Raw genomic sequence first — 22,696 nt, 5'->3', positions numbered from 1 at the left:
GAAATCATACCCTGAAATGCCGCTCACCAACGAAAAGGGAAGATGGTCGTCAGATCACTCCCCAAAGGGGCTGTTCTGTAGGAAAGCTACCAGCCTCCTAGTTAAGTACTGAAGTAATGACAGTGTCCTTGGCTTTGTTTTGCTTTCTTTCTAACGTTTTAGGTTAGTTTACAAAGCCGTGTGTTTCTTCACGGCATGTCCATACACATACCCGGTGCACTGTGTCTATTTGTCCTTCTCCCTCTCTGCCCTCTCTCATGTCCCCTCCCCAACTCCAGCTGCTTTCGTTTCTTCCCCCAGTTATTGTCCCACTCTCAATTTTCAGCGTCACGTGTTCTGTTACTGTCTGTATTTCAGATATCCACTAAGATCACCCCCCACAGACCACTTCCTAGTTTTTGAACAACAAACACACGCTCACATGTACCCAAATTTTAAAATGTAGGTCCCCCATACGGAAGAGGACCCACAGTTTTTGTCTACCGGAGTATGGTATTCTTCTCTGGATCTGCATATTTCTCTATTCTCTGATCGACTGATGAATGTGTAGGCTAGGTTCCAGTTACTGACTACTGTAAATAGTGTATCTATAAATATGGGAGGGCAAGTTTTTGTGACGTGTTTCCTTAGAGCCCTTACCCATGACTGGCATGGCTCCATCCCGTAGCAGTCCCGGTCTCGGTTTGCCTGTTTGCCTGTTTGCCTGTTTGCCTGTTTGTTTGTTTGTTTGTTTGTTATTTGAGGAGCCTCCATATTTATTTCTGCAATGGCCATTTAAGTCTACGTTCTCATCATCACTGGATTGTGTCACCCATAAGTGATATCTTTCCCCATATCCGTTTTCTTGGTAGCCATTCTGATTGGGTAAGGTGGAATCTCCAAGTGGTTACCACTTGCATTTCTTCAATGGCTAAGGATGTTGAACATCTCCCAAGCATTTACTGGACATTTGTATTCTGGCTTTTGAGAACTGTTTATATAGTTCATTAGCCCCATCGTTCAACAGGAACATTTGTGATTTGGATGTTTGATTTTTGTTGTTCCTTATATATATCCTGGCTATTAACCCCTAGTTGATGTATAGCCCCAAGGATTACTCCCCGCATTCTGTAAGCTGCTTCTTCACCCTGGTGACTGTCCCCTGCAGTCCCATTTGTCATTTTTGAGATTATTTCCTGTGCTATTAGAGAAACTTTTGCCTATGCCTGTGTATCTTGTTTTGCCTAGGCTTTCCTTAAGCAATTTTAGATCTTCAGATCTTACGTTAAGATCTTTAATCCATTCTGAACTGAGTTTTGTGCAGGAATGAGAGATATTCATCTAATTTTTTTGTTCCACATATGAAAACCCAGTTTCCCCAGAACTTCTGGTTAAAGCAGCGTTCTTTTCTGGAATGTATGTTTTTAACAGCCTTGTTCAATACTAGCTGGTTACAACCATATGGGTTTATTTATGGTATTCTTGGCTTTTGAGTTTGCTTTTGTGCCAGCCCCATGGTATTTGTTATTATTGCTCTGTAATATATTTAAAAGATTTTTAAAAAATCATGTGCAGGTAGGTGTGTGTGTGTGTGTGTGTGTGTGTGTGTGTGTGTGTAGGTACCTGAAGAAGCCAGCAGAGGACACTGTATGCAGGAAGTACAGGTGGCCATCGGTCACGTGATGTGGTTCTGGGAACTGAACTCCAATCTTTTGCAAGCTGCAGGGGCAGTCCATTCTCTTACTTCTGAGTCACTTCTTTAGCCTCCTCCATTATCATTTGAGACTAGGTAATATGACACTTCTAACATTCTGCTAAGGATTGCTTTAGTTCTTTGGGGCCTTTCCTGCTTCTTGGTGAATTTTCGAATTTTTTTTTCAAGTTTTGTGAAGGACGCATTAGTGATATATATATGTTTTCTAAACTAGAGTGAATAAAGAGCTGGCCTACAGTAGTCAAAGTGTAGTGGGAGAGGCTGATTCGCACTTACAAAAGGCAGCATGAGGAAGACGTGTGTTGTGGAACAGTGAGTTGGCACTGATGTGTCCTAACTTTGGAAGAGGTTGGGCAAAACTATTTGCATATTAAAATTCTTAAAATTGTAGCACACACACACACACACACACACACACACCAAAAGAAAACGAAACCAACGAAAGACCTCTTTGGAAAGGCCATGGTTACATATTCAGTGACTGATAGTGAATATTGTCAGGAAACTTTTCACATGTGTGCTCCCAAAAGCCATGCTACACTTGGTTCTAAGAACTCAGAGGTGCACAGTGTGGTGGCCATAGGGAATAAATTTGTTTTCTTGTGGATTCGAGGCGCATTGATTCATAGCAGTAACACAGAGAAAGGGCAGGAAAAAACATTAAGGACAAAGCAAAAAATACCATGTGTCTCCTAGAGGGTGAGGATTTGACATGGCTGGCACAGATCAGTGCTCGAGGAAAAGCTCCACCTCTAGGGGCAATTCCAAGAGGGGCTGCCCAAACCACTGACTTAACTGTGAACCCACAGTTTGGAAATCACTGAAGCCTTCTTTTGGCTATGACTGCTACGTTTCTCTCACTGCCCCCCCCAATTCAATCCATCATTATAAAGTCTTCTCACTAAAAAAGAGAGCGAAGTTGGAAAATGCCCTCTTTTGCTCTGAACCAGAAAAAAAAGAAAGACACCTAGGAGTAGAAAAGTTATGTAAAGAATGGTGAAGAGAAATGCTGAGAGATGGAAGGGAACCCCAGCTACAGTCATGAAGCTGACAAGAGAACAGGCCACACTGGGGAAGAGAGCTCACAGACGGGGTCCCTGTGACACATGCCACAGGCCATGGACACAGGGGGGAAGGGGACAGTCACCCCAGTCATCAGGCCCAGCTCTCTCTAACCCATATCCATCTCCTAGACACAGAGCTGGCAGCAGGTAGCAGCCAGGAGCTGTGTGTGTGTCAAGCATTGTGGTTGTTAAATTGTTGTAGATGGCGATGTGTAAAGAGTGAGAGTCGTGTGTTAACACTGTTGGTGACAGAAGGGTGTGTATATGAACTAACTCATGGGATTCCTCAACAGGGTTTCTCCGGGGTTTTGTGGTGCAGTGACATCTCCTTGACCACTCCATTTTAGCCATCTCCCACTTGCGTTCCTCTTCCAATCCATTTCTCTCTGCTCACTTTCTGATAGTCTACATACTTATTTGAGTTTACTCTCTGCCTCCTACTAGACGGTAAGTGAAAAGAGACGGAAGTTGAGGCTCAGTGGACTGAAGTCTGTGATGATGCCACCATTGTCTGCCCTGGTGGCAGGCATACCATGGATGGAGATGTTCAGTGACCCTTCCTTGAAAGGACAATGAGTGCTGCCCATGGAACTACCTGTGGACCTGGTTGCTGTGTGCCCAATACTTGTTTACCTAACTCTGCCCTGCTATTGTCATTTGGGAAACAGGGCAGATTCTGTCTTGCTCTTCTAATATGGTGTGGAGATGAGTGCCACATGACAGCACATCAACTTTCTTAGTGGAATAAGAGAGGTAAGAATCAAAAGGCTTCTAGGCATTTATACAACCAGAGCAGGCCTTAACAAGCATCATCTCTGAGAAAGCCATTCACTTCCATCCTTCTCTGCAGATATGGAAAATAATCCTAGGCAGCAATATTATGCTTCCATGGTTACAGAGAATATTATGCTTTTCTAGGACCAAACAAAATTTTGATCCTTGCCAACCATGTTTCTGAACATGCACTGCTTGAAATCAGGCCAGCCAAGCAGAACCAAAGTAATTTACTGGGACCAAATCCGTCTTACAGGAGAAGCTAACCAATGAGGCAAACCCCTGTGTTAGTGACACCTATCCAGGCTTGGTCCTCACTCATCTGTGCAGCAAGTTACTTTACAGGAATACAATGTAATGAAACTGTTGAAAGGGCTGTCTGCAGTGCCTTTTTGCTTCCAGACTCCTATTTCCACCGCAAAGTGGGCTGTCTGTCCTGGGCCAAGACTCCTTGCTAGTAGAAGTGGGTAACATATTAATTAACTTCGTAAAGTTGCTCTCATGACTCAGTGAGTCAATCTGAATGGAGTTCTTCGAGCAGAATGTGGTACGGAACAACATTCAATAAAAGCGATTCTTATTGTTAGGTGCTGTTGAGCACTTTCATTGACTTCAAGGTTTTGCCAGATGGCTCGCTCGCTCGAAGTCAGCCTAATTCCTAGAATGCTGCAACTTACAATGACACTATCTAACAATCTCAACAGGCATGCCTTTGCCATTACTAACAGCACGCAGAGACTGCAGCACTCATGGAGATTAAGCCTTGGTTCTCCTTACCCAGGCACATAGTCTACTTTCACATAAGGGCAAACATTAGGAAAGAGACATTTCCCCTAAAGGTTTTGCTTGTTTGCCGTGTGTGTGTGTGTGTGTGTGTGTGTGTGTGTGTGTGTGTGTGTGTGTGTGTGTATTTGAGATGGGGGTCTTCTTACAGTGCCCAGGCTGCCATGCACATGTGCACGGTGCTTTGGCACTTTCCCGCCCCTCATTTCCTGGTGGCATAAGAGCAGCAGTGTCCCTAGAGATGGGTGCTGAGTGTACGGAGACTATGGAAGCAGCAGGTGCAGGTTGCTTTCGAAACATTCGGTTTTGATGGCGACAGATGATGCACATCAGTCAGAGGAATAAACTGTGTTTAGATAGAGGCCGGCTTGCATGGCTAACCTTGGGGAGATACAAAATGTCTAAAAAGCTAGGGCTAGGGATGTAACCCAGTGACAGAGTGGCTGTCTAGCACCTGGGAGGACCTGGTTGTCATCCCTGGTACTGAAAGAAGCCAGCAAAGAAGCCAAGGTGCAGAGGCTATACTTGTATCCCTTGCCCTAAAACAAATTAGGGGGAAATAATTAGAAATGAAAAAAATATGAATGATATTCTGAATTCTAAAGGGAGGGAAGGGGAGCAATCTTAGCTTGGGTGAGACTGAGGAAGGCCTCACTTACAAGATGAGACACAGTAGAAACGGTATGGATATAAGGATGGTATTCAAGGCGGGGTTGGAGAGGGACAATCATGTGACTCGACTGTCACTCCAGGTGTGTATGCTGTGACCTTCGCATGCGCGATCCTAGCCTAATGGCATATTTCTCAGAATGTGTCATGCCGTGCAACTACACATCACCATGGATGGGAAAGAGGGGTCTTCTCCTGCCCTGGAGAATGAGTCAGGGCTACAGGTAAATCTCTGCTTAGGAACAATGGCAAGGAACTGGAGGTCTGTGTACAAATTCAATCGGCCTCATAGATAAGATGGTTCTTTGAGCTTTTAAGGAGCATCCCAAAGCATAGTTGGCTCAGGACCCCTAAAACAGACAAGGTAGGGACTACCTGCCACCACATTCAGTGAAAATGGCATTAAGAAATTCACATTACAGCCTATATACTGCTAACTAAACAGCCCCCATGTATGGGAAAGGTGATAGATGACCTTGGAACACAGCGAATATCAGGCCAGGACTGTAAGGAACGGACACTGCAGAGTTTACTCTGAAGAAATTCACCTTCTTTCCCAGTCCCAGATCTTTGCCAAGACTACATGTGGCCTACATCATGTTCAAACAGCCGGGTTTCATTATCTGAAATAGCTTTTTACAGGAAGATACCGTTTTCTTGGTTATTTCTATTTTTCTGTTTTATCTTTTTTCAACATGAAAACAAAACAAAAAAGCCCCTCCCCACTTTTAGTGCTAAGAACTGAACTTAAAGCTTCATGCATGGTACCAGTCAAGGACTCCACTACTGAGCTGTAGTCTCAGCCCTTTTTGGTGTCTTTGTTTAAGCTTCATGGATACTTTCTTTAGTTCTCAACAGAAATTAAAGCCTTAAAATAAGCATACAAGTAAGGTGAAAACTATTGTATAATTCAAATAAACAATGAGAAAAGAGGAAGAGGCTATTCTCTGGAGATGTCCTCTCTCAGGAGAGACATTAGTAGCTTCAGATCTACATAAAGGGCAACAGAGATAACTGAAAGCCTATCTTCTCCTCTCAGCATCTTAATGTTATAGTCCAGAGAATTACTCCCATCTTGAGTAACCATGGTAACTTGCAGAGCCGGATTCTAACAATGCTTGGGAGAACATGAGATGGGGCACTTGAGAAGGGCAGCGTGGTTCAGTCTATGCTCAAGAAGCAAGGATAACAAGATGCCTCACCAGGAACTAGAAAGCCAAGACTCTCCCTGAAGCTTGACAACAGAATCCAAAAGGGAAACACCGTAGAACTCAGCTCATCTAATCCCTTGATTTTAACAAAGAAAATGAGGCCTGGAGGTGGACTGGTTTGATCAGGGCCATCTAATGTTTGGTAGAAAGAAAATCACTTAGTGGTCCTGACTCAGAACACTGTCTGCCATCTCCCACTGGCTCCTAATTCAAAAGGCCCTACACATGGAAGAGGCTCAGAATCAATCTTCTGCCAATCCAGGTCTCTATCATTTTACTACTTGTTTTCACTATGGATATTTCCAAATATCAACCAGTAGAAACAAAACATAATAAACTCTCAAACATACTGTCTACATATGTCAACTCCTAGAAGCTCCCCCACCCTGATGCTTTTACAACTTGCTGTCTCCGAGGCAATTTTGGAACAATTCTCAGGTATCATTATTGTTCATTAGACAGCAAATACTCAAATTTTCTACCTGAGTGTGAAGCGGAGACACTTGTCTCTAGAGATCTTTGGTTTCCCCAATGCATGCTTGTGCTGTGTCTAGTATTTTCTATTCCGTTTCACAGCTCAAGGACACAAGGGTAGTCTTACCTATCCAATAAGATCTGCCCTGTGATCCTGCACACGTGGCGAGTTTTGATAAAGGGATCATTTTGGCTAGGAGGCATGGAGAAAGCTGAACTTTTATCAAGAGATAAATGCCTTTTGTCCTTAAACAAAATCCCATGGACACCTAGCATTTGTTTAAATTGAGCTTAGAATCAAAGTCAATTCCCCCCACAAGTCCATGTGAAAGGTCCCAAGCAATGACATTCTTTTGATTGATTTCTTTCTTTTTTTGTCATATGGGGTCTGCTTTTCATTCATTCTTTTACTTTGATATAGGGTCTTCTTGTACAACCCAGGCTCACAGTTCTCCCACCTTATCCTCTGACGGGTTGGTATACATGCCATCAAGCCCAACCCAATGTAATTCTAGATGTTCAACAAATCCATAAAGTCAGTGACAATAAAATCATTTCCCATCATCTTTTCTAAGACAGACACTGTTGGTTTGTTCTAAGGATTTGATGGAAATTTAAGATTAAACAACAAATACATCAATACTTCCTTTCATCCAGTCACTTAAACCTGTCTTTGAAAAACAACAACAACAACAACAACAACAGAGGACATTAAAGAAGAGAGAGACAAATCATAATCCTAACACTTAGGGGGTGAAGTCAGGAGGATTAGGAGTTCAAGGCCAGCCATGGCTATGTAGTAAGTTCAAGGCCAGCCTGTAACAAGATTCTGCTCAAAGAAAAATAAAGTTTTAATATGTCTCTACTAGGAGTAGTAGGCAGACAGTACATGACTGTGTGTGTGTGAAAAAAAAATGAAAAAGGTGCTTGAAGCCATGACAGTGACGACAGAGACCTTCTCCACCTCTAACCTTCACTCTCCCCTGCCATGTTACATGTTGGTTTCTACACGAATTTACAAAAATGTATTTTAGCGTCAGGCTACACTAGAAAGCTAAAGTCATAATAAACTGCGGACAGGCAGAATTGTGGAACTGTTTTACCTTTCAGTGAAATTATTTCATTTTAAGTACAAATGCATATTCCTTCAGAAAAACAATCCCATGAAACACACAATGTTCAACTGGTTGAAATGTTAACAGTTTATCCATTTTGCAACAGGGAAGGCAATCGTACCTGCTGAGGTTTCTCTAAATTTGTCACTGGTCTTCTTTTTCCTCCATTTCCAAGGCTTGAAGATTTTACCAATGGTGGACAGTTTCCCCTTCCTCTTGAAGGGAGGTGTCTGGGAACCTGCTGGGGGACCATCTGAGTTTGCTATGGAGGCTTTGTCTAGTCCATCAACTGTGTAAAGAAAAATCAAGTTAGAGAAAAACTGCAATAAAAGTTTGAAACAACACTATCTGTCTTTTCTTGGACTGTTAACAGCAACCTTGCCTGTTCTCTTTGGAATTTCAAATAAAGTCTGCTTTGTCCCATTCCACAGCTGGTAGGATTCCCTTGATATCAATCAGGGGCTCAATCAATCATAAGTTATAGTCCCCCTAGGTAATCATTTTGGGGAAACAGAAAAGGAGTTCAAGACTTACATAATAGGGCCAGACAAATAAAGACCCGTGAACCACAGCTGAGCCCTCTGCAACAATACATCAATATTTTGTGCAGGGATCCAGCACTCTAAGTATTCCAAAATAGGATGCTCCTCCAAGATTAGTCTGGCATTCTCAACAAGGACTTCACCATCACGGTGCTGTGAAAACTATGGTGTCTTCTCCACAAAAGGAAGTTTAGTGCCAGGAAGCTAAACTCTATTTTTTATAATACTAACACTTTAGTGTGCTTCTGTTACAGCAAGGTTTTCAGCCTCAAATAACCTTATGGGTATCACTAAAGAGAAGAAATATGTAGGAAACATGGCTATGACATGTGATTACATTATCTCCATATGCCTTCAATATTCTATCATTAAGAAAGGCACATTCTGAAGTTGCCTCACACTATGCTCTAAACAGAAGGCAATAATCGTGACTTACATCACCCCAACTTCAAATCCTAGAAGAAGCCCACAATAAAAAAAAACTATGGCATTTCTAAATTTACTAAAACAGCACCCATTCTTTTTATAAAATGAGTATATGGACAAATCACATAATCAGTCAAATGCAACAAAATATTAAGTGTTGTATCTAGATTGTAGATACATGGAGGATTCAAGTCTTTCATCTCCTCTAAAGTTTTGGAAACTTTCACAAAAACTTAAGGGGGGAAAAACAAATACAAACAGAATTTGTATAGCAACGACTTCCCCTTAGTGGAAGATAAGGTAGACCTACACTTTCCGGTACTCTTGCTAAAACCATTGCATAAATCTATTCATATAAACAACATGAGTGCATTTCAAAAATATCAAGCTGAAAAGACTGCACAGAAGGAAGAACTGTGTGGTTCTATTTTTATAAAATTTAAAAATAGGCAAAATGAACCAATGGCAAAATTAAAAAAAATAAAGAAAACCAGTAGGAATTAACTGAGGCAATGGAGAACTGGGGGAGACAGAATTTATCCCAATATTGGTTGCATTATCACACATATTTACGATTTTTGTGCATTTCAATTTATGTACAATTAATCTTAGAAAACTCAAAGGGTGAAGTCTAACTGATCTATGTTCTAAAGTGGTTATAGGTGAATTGTGCTGATGTCCATCAAAAACAAATAAACAGTTAGAATGAGCAGATGGATAAATACCCAACTAGCAAAATGCTCAGTTATTGAAGTTATGTGGTAAATATGTGAGAATAGGGTGAAATTCTTAGAAAACTTTTATAACGAAAATATCTGGGGGAGGGGACAAGGAATAACAAATATCAAACAGCAAGCACTGCCACTTCAAGGAAGACATTTTTACTCCCATTCCTCTTGGTAAGCACAACTTGGAAAACAGCAACACTCCTGCATGCTACAGATTCTTTTTAAAAGATGCTTGTGAAGTAAAGAGAAAGCAGACCACACCAAGATCTCAGACTCCAATAAACAACATGATGTTGGGACCCATAGGTTCTATTTTTCTCCCCACATATTTCACTCTTATAGCTATAACAGACCAGGAAGACCAATGGGCACGGGCCAAAACAGGTTCTAGCAAAAGTCTGCTCTTTCTAGCCATCAGTCAGGGGAAAAAAAGACAACCTGGGAAGACAGAAAAGTTTAGACCACAACTATTCTGCTCTGGCCAAACACACCACAGAGGAAACTGTGATCATGCATGTCAGCAAAAGCTAAATGCAGGAATGAGACTTTGACTCTCATGAGCCTCCAGAAAAGATCCTGGTACCTCTGCCAGAGTCCTGCCAGCAGAAGACATAACAGGAAGACCTTCATGTCTATGAGCGGGTAAGGAAGCAGCCCCCCCCACAGTGTCAGTGGAGACTGTGTGTGAAGCCTAGACTTTTACCCCATCCAGCAAGTGGGTCATTTGTGAAACCCTTGTCCTGTAGCAATTCTAGCCCTGCCCAGTATTAATGAGGACCTTCATATACAGGGTGTCAACTAGAAAGTAAGCAGAGAACCTGGATTTTCACCTCTGTGGAAGAGTGGTAAGCTGGCAGCCATTGCTCACTTGCTGGAGAAGTGTTAGATGAAGTCAGTGGAAGCACAAGGTTTAAATAAGATGTGGAGTCTCATGACATAATACACAAAGAGTTCAAGTTTTGATTTAAAAGAAAAATCCCCTGACAAATCAACAGCCAAGAAAATTTCAAACTGAATGAAAAACATCAATCAATAGCTACCAACATTTAGGTACCAGATGAATTTTCCTTCCAAATTCATACAGCATGTAATTCCTTGTGATCCCAGGTGCCCCTAGGCAGAGGCAACACAGGCTGTATGTGCCTGCAAGTGGCCCTCGCTCCAATTTCAGGCACACCACAATGAAAAGAGACGTGGGGTGGCAGTCTGCACACTACGTTAGAGGAAAAGCCCAGTAGAGGAATGACATCTTCACTTCTATTCTCATTCAGTTGCTTACTGCGAACTACAGGGCAAACCCACGGAAGAAGCAAGTGTGTGATTTTTCTTCTTCCTGAGACTTTATACTGAGCTCTCACAGAAAAGATGGATTTTGAGCAACGGAATATTGTAAACTATAAAAGGACCGACTCATGCAAACAGAGGAAGTGATGTTTGCATCTGAAATTCATCTCTGTCCCTACAGACCAACATCTACTCCTTACTTTCTTACACTGGAAAGGGATTGTCATCATCCAGACCACATACCTGGTTCTTTGACACACCATAAGAATTGTGATTTCTACCTGAGCCAGTCAAGCTTGGTTTGTTTTGCACTTGTAAATAAAAGTAAAGTTTAAAACATGCAGCAATGTCCTTGATGATACAAGGTCACTGGGGGCGGAGATGGTTGTTGAGTGAAAAATGACTCAGAGTTAAATTCATGACTACATACTGAATGGATGACGCTGTCTTTTTTATTGTGATTTCAGTACTATCCTTATCCAAAGTACCAAAGGTGGGGGCCAGTGCTAGCAGAATCAGAGTGTGTGCACGTTTTTGTATTCCCTGGCTGCTCCTTGTGGGTTTTTTTGTAACTCGTAGACTCTTACTGAAAACCACCCTTGCTGTGATGAACTATAGGATGGCACACTTGGGAAAATGCCATTGTATTGCTCTTAAAACATGATGGGAGAGAATTGTCACTGGTTTTGGAGAAATATGGACAGAATATCTTCTCCCAGACACCTGGAAATTAGTAGCACTATTGATATTTCTGTGATTTTTTCTTTTGAATAAACTTAACATCAAAAACCCCTTTGAAATTTCCTGTAAATTCTTCCATCTCAGCCCAACAGAGCTTGCATTTACACACAGAGGAGAAAAAAAGAAAAAAGCTAGGCCATATCTAGCTATTTTCAATGTTAAATGTCATCTACATTTCTGTTATTTTCCTTTTTATTTCTCTTGTTATGAAACTTGTCTTCCTATATAGGTCAGGTTGGCCTTGAACTCATAATCCTCTTTCCCCAACCTTCCAAGTGCTGGAATTATGGGAGTGCACTATCACATGCAACAATGATCTACTTTCCTGTTCATCATTACCTTCTGGTTCATACTAGAGACCTACATTTTTAAATATAGCACATTCTGAGATGCAGTCCTGGGCTTCCTGAATATGGAAATTTTGCACACTATAACTCTGTGCATTTTCCTAGTGAAATAAGGCCACACCATTGAGCTTCCACATGTTGCCAACTGGTAAGACTTCAAAGAACACATGTAGATTTTATTCTAATTTATTTAAACAGAAACCCAAGCAATCTCAGTACAAAGTGACCCTATGGGTCACAAAATAAATGAGCTAGATTATTATTACATTAAAATTATGAACTTTGGTGTTCTTTGCTCTGAAATCTAGGAGCAGATGGTCTTCTTTGAAAAGGTCAACTATTTAATAGGAGAGTTTATAGATTGTTAAACAATATTTTGTGTTTTATGATATGTCAGACACCTATTTTCTGCACACACACAATCACTTCAGTCACTGAGGAAATGAGGCACAGTCTTCCATTCATAAATCTAGTGCTGAAAGGTCACCTAGAAAAGAGTCCTATGAAAGACCTCCTGGTGTCGACATGGGGCAAGTTGGCAGCCACCATGTGAAAAAATAGTTTAAAAAGATAGTCTCAACTTTCTCTAAATACCCTTAAACACTGGCAGGTGAAATTGAATGCATTTCTAAAGTCCAATAATAACAAAAACAGACAGAGATCATGTGTGGTAAATAAGTTTGTGCTTTGAGGAAGCTAAATAGCCCAAACAAAAATAGGCAAACCAACTACTATTTCCTTGAAATAGTTTTTTGAGACATCTTTTCCTTTTATACATATGCATGATTGTTCAGCCATTATGATTATATTAAATTTTTTACTATAGGTTTCTACCATGTTTTTTTGTGTTTCCATAAAGTTATACCACTAACCTTTAAGGCCATAGAACATTTGGTAAGGAAATATGATCATAGTGCATTAAGAAAATTTAACTATGGCCCCTCCATTAAGCTGAAGCAATGACTTTGCATATGTCCTATTATGCATGAGGGCAGACATTTAGAATGAAATGAACAAAAGGTTCCAGTCAAGTGGTGCTATAAGCCATTGTTGATGACAATGTATAAGGTAGTCAATGGGCATCCTTGACCTTACTCTCCTTATTCACACAGTTTACATTAGGGTGAATCAAATATCTTCCCTTCTTTGAAAGTAAGATGAATGACCAATGGAGAAGGAAAAAAAAGAATAAACTATAGGATATCCCATTTGGGTACAGGTTAGAAACGTTGTATGTGTGCAACGAGATGCTATGCAAGTCAGCAAGTGGATGGTTGATGGTAGAAGTTACAAAGAAGTGGGAATCTAGAATGTTCCACATGACATTAATGACTGCTTGACATAACTGCATAAACCTGGGTTTGGCAACACAGGAAGACAGTAAATAGATTATTGGCATGGGCATACAAACTGCCAAGCATTCCCGTATGTTTCTTTCTTGATTTCTAATAGTGTTATTCCGTAAAGGGAAGCCAGAAAGTCCATTCCTTACAGAAATGGTTACTTCTAGGATTGGGACACAGAAATACTAGACGAGCCTTCAGCATCTTATTAGCACTGGGAAGTAAGGGAGTCCTCTAACAAATGGAACAATGGATGCCAGAGTGACACAGGAGGCAACCCAAGGAACCCTCAAAGGCAAACATTGGAATAATGTGGGCAAACCAAATACTATAGTACTTATAACCCAAAGTAGAAAATAAATATCTGCGGGTCCATACCTATATAAATGAGTAAATGTGCGGCAACAGAAATCTGTGCGGCTGAGTTCTGACGAATCAGAGGAGCTTTTCCTCGCATGTCTTAAATGCAAGAGCAGTGCAATTCCCTCTCAAGAGTAGAAGTGTGGGTGGAAGATGAGCAACTGTACAATAAAGGAGGATGACAGCCACCTCACCCAGGGTGACCAAGGTCCATGTCATCTGTGACAGATTGCACTGACAGCAGCATCCTTCACTGACGTGATGAAACTGGCAGCAATATGAGAAAACATCGGACAAGTCCAAGTTGAGGGACAAGGCTGAAATAGCTGACTGCTATCCCTCAAAACCATCAAGGTAATTAAAAACAAGTGCAGTCCACAGTGACAAGAGGAAGCGAGGGGCCATGACATGGGTCCTTAATGGGATCCTGGATCAAACAAAATGACATCAAGGAAAAACAGGCAAGACTCTAATAAACTGCGGAGGCAGCTTACAGGAATGTGCCACCATCTGCCCTTTGGTTGCAACAAATTTATCACATACACAAGATACCAATAATAGGAGAAAATAAATATAGCAATATATGAGAATACGGCTATCTTTCCAAGTTTTCTGAAAATCTAGAAGATATTCTTTTATTGCAAAAAACTAATCTGTCTGTATGCTTAAATGTGTGGGGGTCTGCACACCCATACACCCACTCTCCGATCAGAGACACACACTGGGTACCCCGCTACACCATTGCCTTGTTTTATTCTCTTGAGTCAGGTTTTCTCCCTGAACCTGGGTGCTAGGCTGATAACCAGCACAGGGATCCTCCTGTTCCTGCTTGCCACAGTTCTAGGGACACAGGCACAAACCACCACACCTCCTTTGTATGTGGGCACTGAAGGTTGGAACTCAGGTCCTCAAACTCATACACAGGCACTCTTACCCACTGGGTCCCAAATCCAGAACTATTCAAAAGACAGTTCATGTTTTAAATGAAGCAAAGTCACTAATGAGGTAAATAAACATAAAGAGTTGAATTTTTAGGGTTGTTTCTGTCCTAAGAGGTATGGAAGGGTGCACAGAGGATTTCTGCTTCAAGGACTTTGGAGGAAATAAAATTGTTCAGTTGTCCATCCTTCTCTCCCTTTATAAACACTTGCATTTCCCAGTAGTTCAGGCTAAGAGGGTATTTAAAGATCATCATATTTCAGCATATTTTAGCATATGACTTACTCAAATTAAGTGGCAAGCAACATCTTGTAAAAGAGTGGAGATTGGGCTTTCTGTTGTCACCTCTTGAGGAAGTACTTAGTCACAGTTATGGAAAGACCACGCACAAGGGAGATTCCAAACTTATCACACACTCTCATGCATTCATGAACATATTTATCCGTGCAGGAATAGTTGTTCTGCACAGCTAATATACAAAAAACAAATTCAGTATACAAAGGTTCTCTTTCCTTCATTTTTAAGTCAATTGAAGTCTATTATTTTAATGATAAACTTTTGAGACTCAAAAGTCAATTGAAAGGGCTAAATTTTATTCTGTAACGACTGAGCCCCCTCCTCGTTCCTGAACTTCTGGAGAATTGGAAACTGAAATTCTGAAGAATTGGACTATAAAGGAAATGAAACCCCAATGGCTTATGCTTCTTATGAGAAGCTGGGAACATGAACCATCCTGGGTTCTTCTGGTCCCTCAACAGCCAAATTGAGTGCTTTATTAATAGCATAATTCATAATGGCTCATACTTCTTGAACATTTACTATGTGTCATGCACTCAGCAAAGTGCTTTGTCTGCACTAATATTTGCTAATTTTCACAACAGCTTGGAAGACATTTCCGCAATTAAATAATGAAAGAGCCACAGACTGAGATTAAGGACCTAATTTAATAGGTCAGGCATTCAGTGTGTACATGTTTTTATTTACAAAGATGATTAACTATTTGTTCAGTCAGTAATAAAAAAGGTACCCTCCTCCAGTTGCACAAGAGTTAAGCAGCAGAGTTTGGGTATTAAATCCAAACCTCCTGCCTCTAAAACTAGTTTTCTCATCGACTCTCTTATAAGGCTGATTTCAACTCAGTGCTATGTACCTGCAAATCTAGGAAGATCACAGAGGCAGTGGAGCCAGCTTCTTCTACTGAAGGAGTTCACGTGCTGCTCAGGGAAGCAGACATGGCCAGTGGGCCATGCAGACAAAAACAGAAAGTGGACCCAGAGGAGAGAGCAACAAACTCCAGCTGAGTGTCCCAAGAGTATGTTTCAGGAAGCAAGGACTGTGACCCGGGGTCATTAAGATGAGGGAATTAAAAAGGGAACAAATATCCTGCAGGGGATGAATTAAGGATGGCAGAGCTTTTAACACAATGCAAATTAGAATCTTCTGGTTCCTGCTGGGCTAGGCTCATAATAGACCCGTGAAACATATTTATGGAAAAATATGAACAACTTATAAGGTCATGTCTTCGGCCAAGTGAAATGATCAAATACAAAATGTTCAAAGAGAAACAAGAGTGTTTTGAACTTTCTCTACATAAAAGGCAGATGTAAAGTCTCAGTCATGTGGTTCCTAGTCAGGAGACTTTCCATCCACCAGGCTGTCTGTGCCGAAGTATCAAAGCATACCCGGTGAACCAGAACCATCTCCTAGTATCTCCAAAGCAGCCGGAAGCCTGTAAAACAGAAAGCAGAGCGGGCATTGCACAACCGGGACCGCCAATAAATCTCAGTTACTGGTCTGGATTTTGGTCACACAATCAGGATGGTGAACTGTAAGCTAGAAAGAAGAGATCTGGGTCCCAGACCAACTCTGCTACTTCAGCAGCCCAGTGACCTTGAGCAAGGACCCCAATTTTTCAACCCTGAAAATCAGGAGACTGGGTTAAGTGATCTCTAGGCGCCTCTCCAACTATTAGCGGTTCTCTTGATTCTCTACATTGCTCTGTGCTGAATCACATTGAAGACCAGCTCTGAGTGTTGAATGGATATTGTCATAGCTCATCACGGTGCAGCAGGGAAGTGAGGCTATTCACGTTATCCCAGTTAGGGCAAGAAGAAGGTGAAGCCCAGAGAAAGCAAGTAATTTGTTCAAGGCCACGTAACTGATAAGAGCTGTGGTTTTCCTTCCACAATGCCTTTTATATAAAATGGGGGCATGGTTGTGGGTGAGGTAGATCTTTGTTTAAAAGAATACCCGATATAAATGAAAGTCTGTGTGTGAATCATAACTCGTTTCTACCCTCAGCTATGTGCTTGTGCTTGTCTGAAGAGCTGGGGGAGGAAATCTTTCGATCTCTGGAACAATGTCCTGTGCCACCATAGTTCATTCACACTTGTTGCAGGCATGGTGGCTTTAATTTAATACACATTTTTCTTCTCATTTTCTACTGAGTGTACTCATTTCATTGTATAGAATTCTTATTTACCATAACCTTCACTCTAAAAATGCAATGCTATTAAATTTTAAACTTGTTTTCCTAACAGAAGCAGCCATTCCTTTTAAATCCCCAAAGGGAAATGCTACTAAAGACTTCCATCTGCCTGTAAGCATTGACAGAGAATTCCAGAGTTTAAACTTGTGGCCAAAGGCCTGTAGGATAATATGTTTGTGCAGCTGTGTGACATCCTGATTCACCGACATGCACAACATCCCCTAGACTTGCTACAGGATATTTCACAGATAAAATAAAGTCATTCATGTTTGGGGATTAAAGAAATTCTGATTAGTGGGCAAAGAGTCACTTTGCAAATGGAAAATCAAGTTTAATGACAACAAAAGTCATTTTTCATTTTGAAAAGCATTACGACCACTATCAGCAAAAGGTTCTCTCCACCAACAGAGAGACGGGGGGGGGGGGGTGTTGTATAGCAATAAGAAGTTAACAAAGGGGATGAAAACTAAGACAGGAACCAGCCAGTTCCCACCCGACCTTGCTACCTTCAGGCCCTCAACAGCTCCCACAGCAACTCCCAGAGTCTGGGATGAATGGAGGGTTGCTGTGCTTGGTAAAAGGAAGAAAAATTCTGCATATTCTTTGTTGACAATCTGCCAAGCAAGACAGAATTTCACCTCATTATCATGGTTTGGGGATAATGATCACTCTGTTTAGGCTGAGCACACACAGATGAATGAAAAATTAGGGGAGAAAATGAAAGGTCTTATATGTAAATTATAAAGTAAAACACACACACACACACACACACACACACACACACACACACGCAATGTAGCTAGCCCTAGTGGTGCCGGTACATAATCACAGACACACAGGAAGCTGCCAGGAGGATTTCAAGTTCAAACTCTCTGGGCTACAGGTCGAGTTCAACGCCAGTCTGGATAATTTAGTGAGACCCATCTCAGAATAAAAAATAAACAAGAAGGATTAGGGAAGGAGCTGGGCAAAATGGTTCAGTTAGTAAAGAGCTTGCCATACAAGTCAGCCTGGGTTTGGAACCCTGGTACCCATGTAAAAAGCTGGATGTGGTAGTGTGTGAACATCCCAACACCGGGGAGGTGAAGGCAGATGGATCTCTGGGACTTGCTTGATTGAAAGTTTAGCAGAATTGGAAATCTCTAGATTCAGTGAGAGACTCTGTCTCAGAAACTATAGTACACACATAGTGATGAAGATGCCTAGCAATAATATCTACAGGAGTGTGTGTGTGTGTGTGTGTGTGTGTGTGTGTGTGTATGTGTGTGTGTGTATGTGTGTGTATGTGTGTATGTGTGTGTGTGTGTGTGTGTGTGTGTACAGGTTTGGGAAAGAGCTCAGTGGTAGTATGTCTGCCTATGTAAAAGGACCTAGGTTCAATCCCCAGTACTTTAATAAACAAATAAGTAAATAAATGAATAAATAAAATCTAGTAAAATACCATGGTTTTAAAGTTCATAGCCAAATTTTGCTTCACATAAAATATTAAAAAATTCCCCACAGAGGATGAATAAGACAGAAATATCAATGGGCCAGTCAAGAGGAAGATAAATAGGTAAGATCTCTTAAAACGTTTTATAATGTGACTGAATCTATCTATCTATCTATCTATCTATCTATCTATCTATCTATCTATCTATTTATCACCTACAACTTTTACCTATTAGCCTCACCAAGTCCCCAAAGTTGGTATCTGCTAAGAAACAGGTGGCCACACATAACAGTCTAGATTATTTCCTGGAGACAGACATGAACTTTTCAGGCATATAGACAGAAAACAGGATGCTGGGAGATGGATCCCACAGAAGAGAATTTATGTCGATTAGTCATGCAGAATCCCAAGGCACTAGATTTATATCCTTGTAGTTCAGCCTAAGAGATGACCACAACAAGTCAGGCATTTGAACTTGGAGAGGAAAATGGAAACAGGCTGGAGATGATGAATGCATCTGAGGGACACAGCAGAGGAAGAAGGGAAACTGCCTAGAGATCTCCATGGCTCCAACCTCCACAGAGTGTGGGAGATGTCGAGAGGAGAGTGGACTTAGGGGAAATACCGTTAGGCCATGTTTAAACCCCATGAACTTCAGGTGTTGGCAGGACATATGGGGGAAGATGTCCAAAGACAGTCAGAACCGCATTACTGATACACTAGGCAAGAAGTTGGAGTTGAATTTGGTGGAGTCTTCCAAACAAAAGCAGCTGTGCAGGGAGGAAGATAAACTCAGAAAAACAATTACATTTGGAGTAAGTCAGCTTTGTGCAATAAGAAACCTTGAACTTCTTTTTGGCATTGATAATGATGGAGACCAGGGAAAGTTTTGTTTGCTATTTGTTGGAATACATACAGTGTAAAGGACACTGAAGTACATTCTTGGTCTGAGAAGTCTACAGGGATGGAGAGGTGAAAGTCCAGAGAAGAGGGCTACATACAGAATTGGGCCAACCAGAATGCCAGTCCAGTCACATGTGGACCAAAGGAAGACTAAATTCCCTTGGGTAACAACAAGACCTGCAGTGGTAAGGCAGAATCTCAACCTCATCTGTTGACTATGAGTTTACCAGGAAGTCAGGAGATGAAAGCTGCAGAGGCATGTTCAGGGACACTCACCAGAATGAAACAAGTCCACATGAAGACATGCACAGTCCTGGAGCAATATGCTGGGAAGTAACACAGAGGGCTTGTGAGAGGTCAGTTCTGCCTTTAGTGTAGAACTGCCACTAAAGAACATTGTAAGGGGTGAGGGTGTCGGTATGTTGCTCTGTCAGCACAATGCTAGCCCAGGTTTCACAAAGCCCTGACCTCCATCCCCAGCACTGTAAAACCGAGGAACAGTGGCACGCACCGGCAATCCCAACATCCTGAAGAATGCAGGAAGATTAGAAGTTCAAGATCTTCCTTGGCTACATAGAGAGTTCAAGGCTAACCCTGACTACATCAGACTGCCTAGAAGACACACAAAATGATAATAACAAAATGTTGTGGGAGGGTTATTGTAGAAAGCAGTTACCAGGGAAAGCCAGTTCCGGCTGGTGAGAGAAGGAAGAAGTCTACAGAAAGATGAAGGTGTGGGAGAAGGCCCTGGCTGCAGAATGGAAGCGTTTAGTCATAATTTATCAAGCAGCTGTGACAGAGAGGGGATGCTGCTGCTTAGGAAACAAGGACAGGATCTCTGCCTTGGAGAGCTGAGAGCCAGCGAGTGAGGATGCTGATAGTCAAATGGTCATTCATTATAGACTTATAGTGTGTGAGGAGGACAAGAACGTGACAGCCATTTCTGGGCCCACCATGATGCCACTGAGAATTCCCATGACAGGCAAGACACAAGTGGTCTTCAAACACTGAGTCAAAACATGGAATGAAATTACTCAGGGGTTTTAGCCTAATTTCATCACGTTGCCTAACAGGTGGGAAAAATACCCTGTTCAAATTAAACAGGAAGCTATTGAAAAGTAGCAGAAAGGGATTAACATTCCATAGTTTGTACAGCTAGCTCTCTTGACAGGGGGAAACAATCCCACCAATTAAAGATCATCTTATAACAATGATGCCTTCACAGTTGACTCTGTTTCTTTTTCTCCCCAATGTAACCATTGAGGGTATTCTATTTGCAAAATGTTCCATTTTGGTTTCTTTCTTTAAAATGATGTGTGTGTTCAAAGAGTATTCTGGGAACAAATTGTACCAGCTGCGCTTGGGTATAACCCTAAACTTAAAACCCTTGAATCCATTCTGGGCACTATCCAGGCAACTGGCTCATTCCAAAGTTCTTTTCTCATAGCGTGTTTACTAAGAATTTCAATATTGAAGCCACTCTGAATGTGTATGAGAACAGTGGGGACCCCGTCTGTGACTGAAGCTTACAGGTGGCGGGATGCAATTCACTGATGTATTCAAAAGACACACAAATAATTTGAACTATTGCTATTAAACGAGTAAGGAGAAAAAAAGTTTTCTCCTTTCTTAAAGCTGTGTGTGTGTGTTCATGTCAAGGGGCATACGTGCACATGTGCAAGCCAGAGGATCAACTGCAAATGTCATTATTTGGGTGACACCCACTTTATTATTTTTATTGAAAATAATTTTCTGTACAATATATTCTGATCCCTCAACTCTTCCCCCATCTGCCCCACATCTCCACCTATCCAGCTTCACCCTTTCTCTCTCTCTCTCTCTCTCTCTCTCTCTCTCTCTCTCTCTCTCTCTCTCTCTCTCATTAGAAAACAAAATAGGCAAATAAAAAGTCAAACTAGCATAAAACAAAACAGAAAAAAAGAAAAAGCATGAAACACATACACACACACACACACACCATGCACACACACATACACACACACCATAAAACATAGTATAAGAAAACATAATATTTAATCAAAAGACCTAGAATGTAAAAAAAACAAACCAAGCAAGCAAACAAACAAAACAAATACCCAAACAAAATATTACAAGGCAAAACATCTCCAAAAAATACGATCAAGTTCATTTTGTATTGGCCATCAACTGCTGGCCTGGCTAGTGGTGTGATCTGTACACCAGTGAGACTCCATTGGAACTGATTTTCTCCCCCTTGAGAGCAGTTGTCAGTTGGAGATAGTTTCTAACACACCCACTTTATTTTTTGAAGACAGGGTCTCCTACTCTGGGGATCATCAACAAGACCCTGGGATGGGCTCATCTCCACTTCTCCAGCATTAGATTGCAAGTGGATACCACCACACCTGACTTTTTCTTATATTGGTTCTGGGGTTTGAACTCAGATCCTCATGTTGTAAAGTGAGCACTTTTTACTATCTGAGCCATCTCCCCAGTCCAAGGCCACCTCCCCCTGAAAAAAAAAAAAGATGTATCCTTACCATCTAAATTAAAATCCTAGCAGGTCAGGAACCAAATAGGTTGTTCCTGATCCTCCACACTAACCCTATGCCACAGCAAGTTCTGCTAATGTTTACAGATGAATACCCAAGCCAGGGGAAAATATGGCAAATAATTCCCAGGGCCTGGCCTACCGAGGTCATGATTTATTTTAGCAGGTCCTTGGGTTTTTCACTCAGAGAAAATTATTTCCAACTGTGCGTTCCTGTAGAATTGAAAATATTTTGAAAGATAATATACCAAACACTAGTGTCTGAAATTGGAAAACTATCAAAGACAGCAGGAAAGATGACAAATGCTCTTCAGAATGGGTCAGGCTTGGCTGACACATTTCTTCAGGTGAACAAATGCTTAATTGCTGCTTAGGAAGGAATTTGGAGACACTTCATCAAAGGCAAATAACTGAGAAGCATCCAGAAGAATTTATATTAAGAAACCTCCACTTCCCCATCATGATGAGTGGCAAACATTAGTTTCTTCAAGAGCAAATTCACAACCACTCCACGGACAGCTCCAAGCTTTTCTAAACTCGACTATGAAGCAGCTCAGATTCTCCTATCTCATCTCCTCTCTTCTAACGGGGGAGTTAGAAAGGGAAGTATCTCCATGATAAAGAAACTAGAAAGAGGGAGAGGTGAAAATTATGTAAGTATGGTACTCATGTATGAAATTTTAAAAAATCCAAGTTTCCTAACTTAGAGATAAAAAAACAACACAAAGTATCAATATAAGTTGGGATGGAATCTCACTTGCTTTTTTCTCCTTTCTTTATTGGACATCACACTCGAGACTCTGAATCTCCTAGACAACCAAGAAACGGATGGTTCAAGTCAATACTTGAC

At 41.3% G+C, this 22,696-nt stretch overlaps 1 protein-coding gene across 7 annotated transcripts in view; it reads right to left on the bottom strand.

Annotated features, from left to right (window-relative positions):
- Phactr2 (phosphatase and actin regulator 2) overlaps positions 1-22,696 on the bottom strand; it is a 258,046-nt gene that overhangs the window by 79,504 nt on the left and 155,846 nt on the right. For all 7 annotated transcript variants that reach the window (XM_040758222.1, XM_040758223.1, XM_021224459.2 and 4 more), the window contains exon 2: positions 7,905-8,072. In XM_040758222.1, the coding sequence (XP_040614156.1) occupies positions 7,905-8,072 (168 nt within the window). The remainder of the gene's footprint in view (positions 1-7,904; positions 8,073-22,696) is intronic.

Source organism: Mesocricetus auratus, unplaced genomic scaffold (genome assembly GCF_017639785.1).
Source record: "Mesocricetus auratus isolate SY011 unplaced genomic scaffold, BCM_Maur_2.0 Super-Scaffold_100018, whole genome shotgun sequence".
NCBI classification, from domain to species: domain Eukaryota; kingdom Metazoa; phylum Chordata; class Mammalia; order Rodentia; family Cricetidae; genus Mesocricetus; species Mesocricetus auratus.
This window is presented reverse-complemented; position numbering and strand designations above follow the sequence as displayed.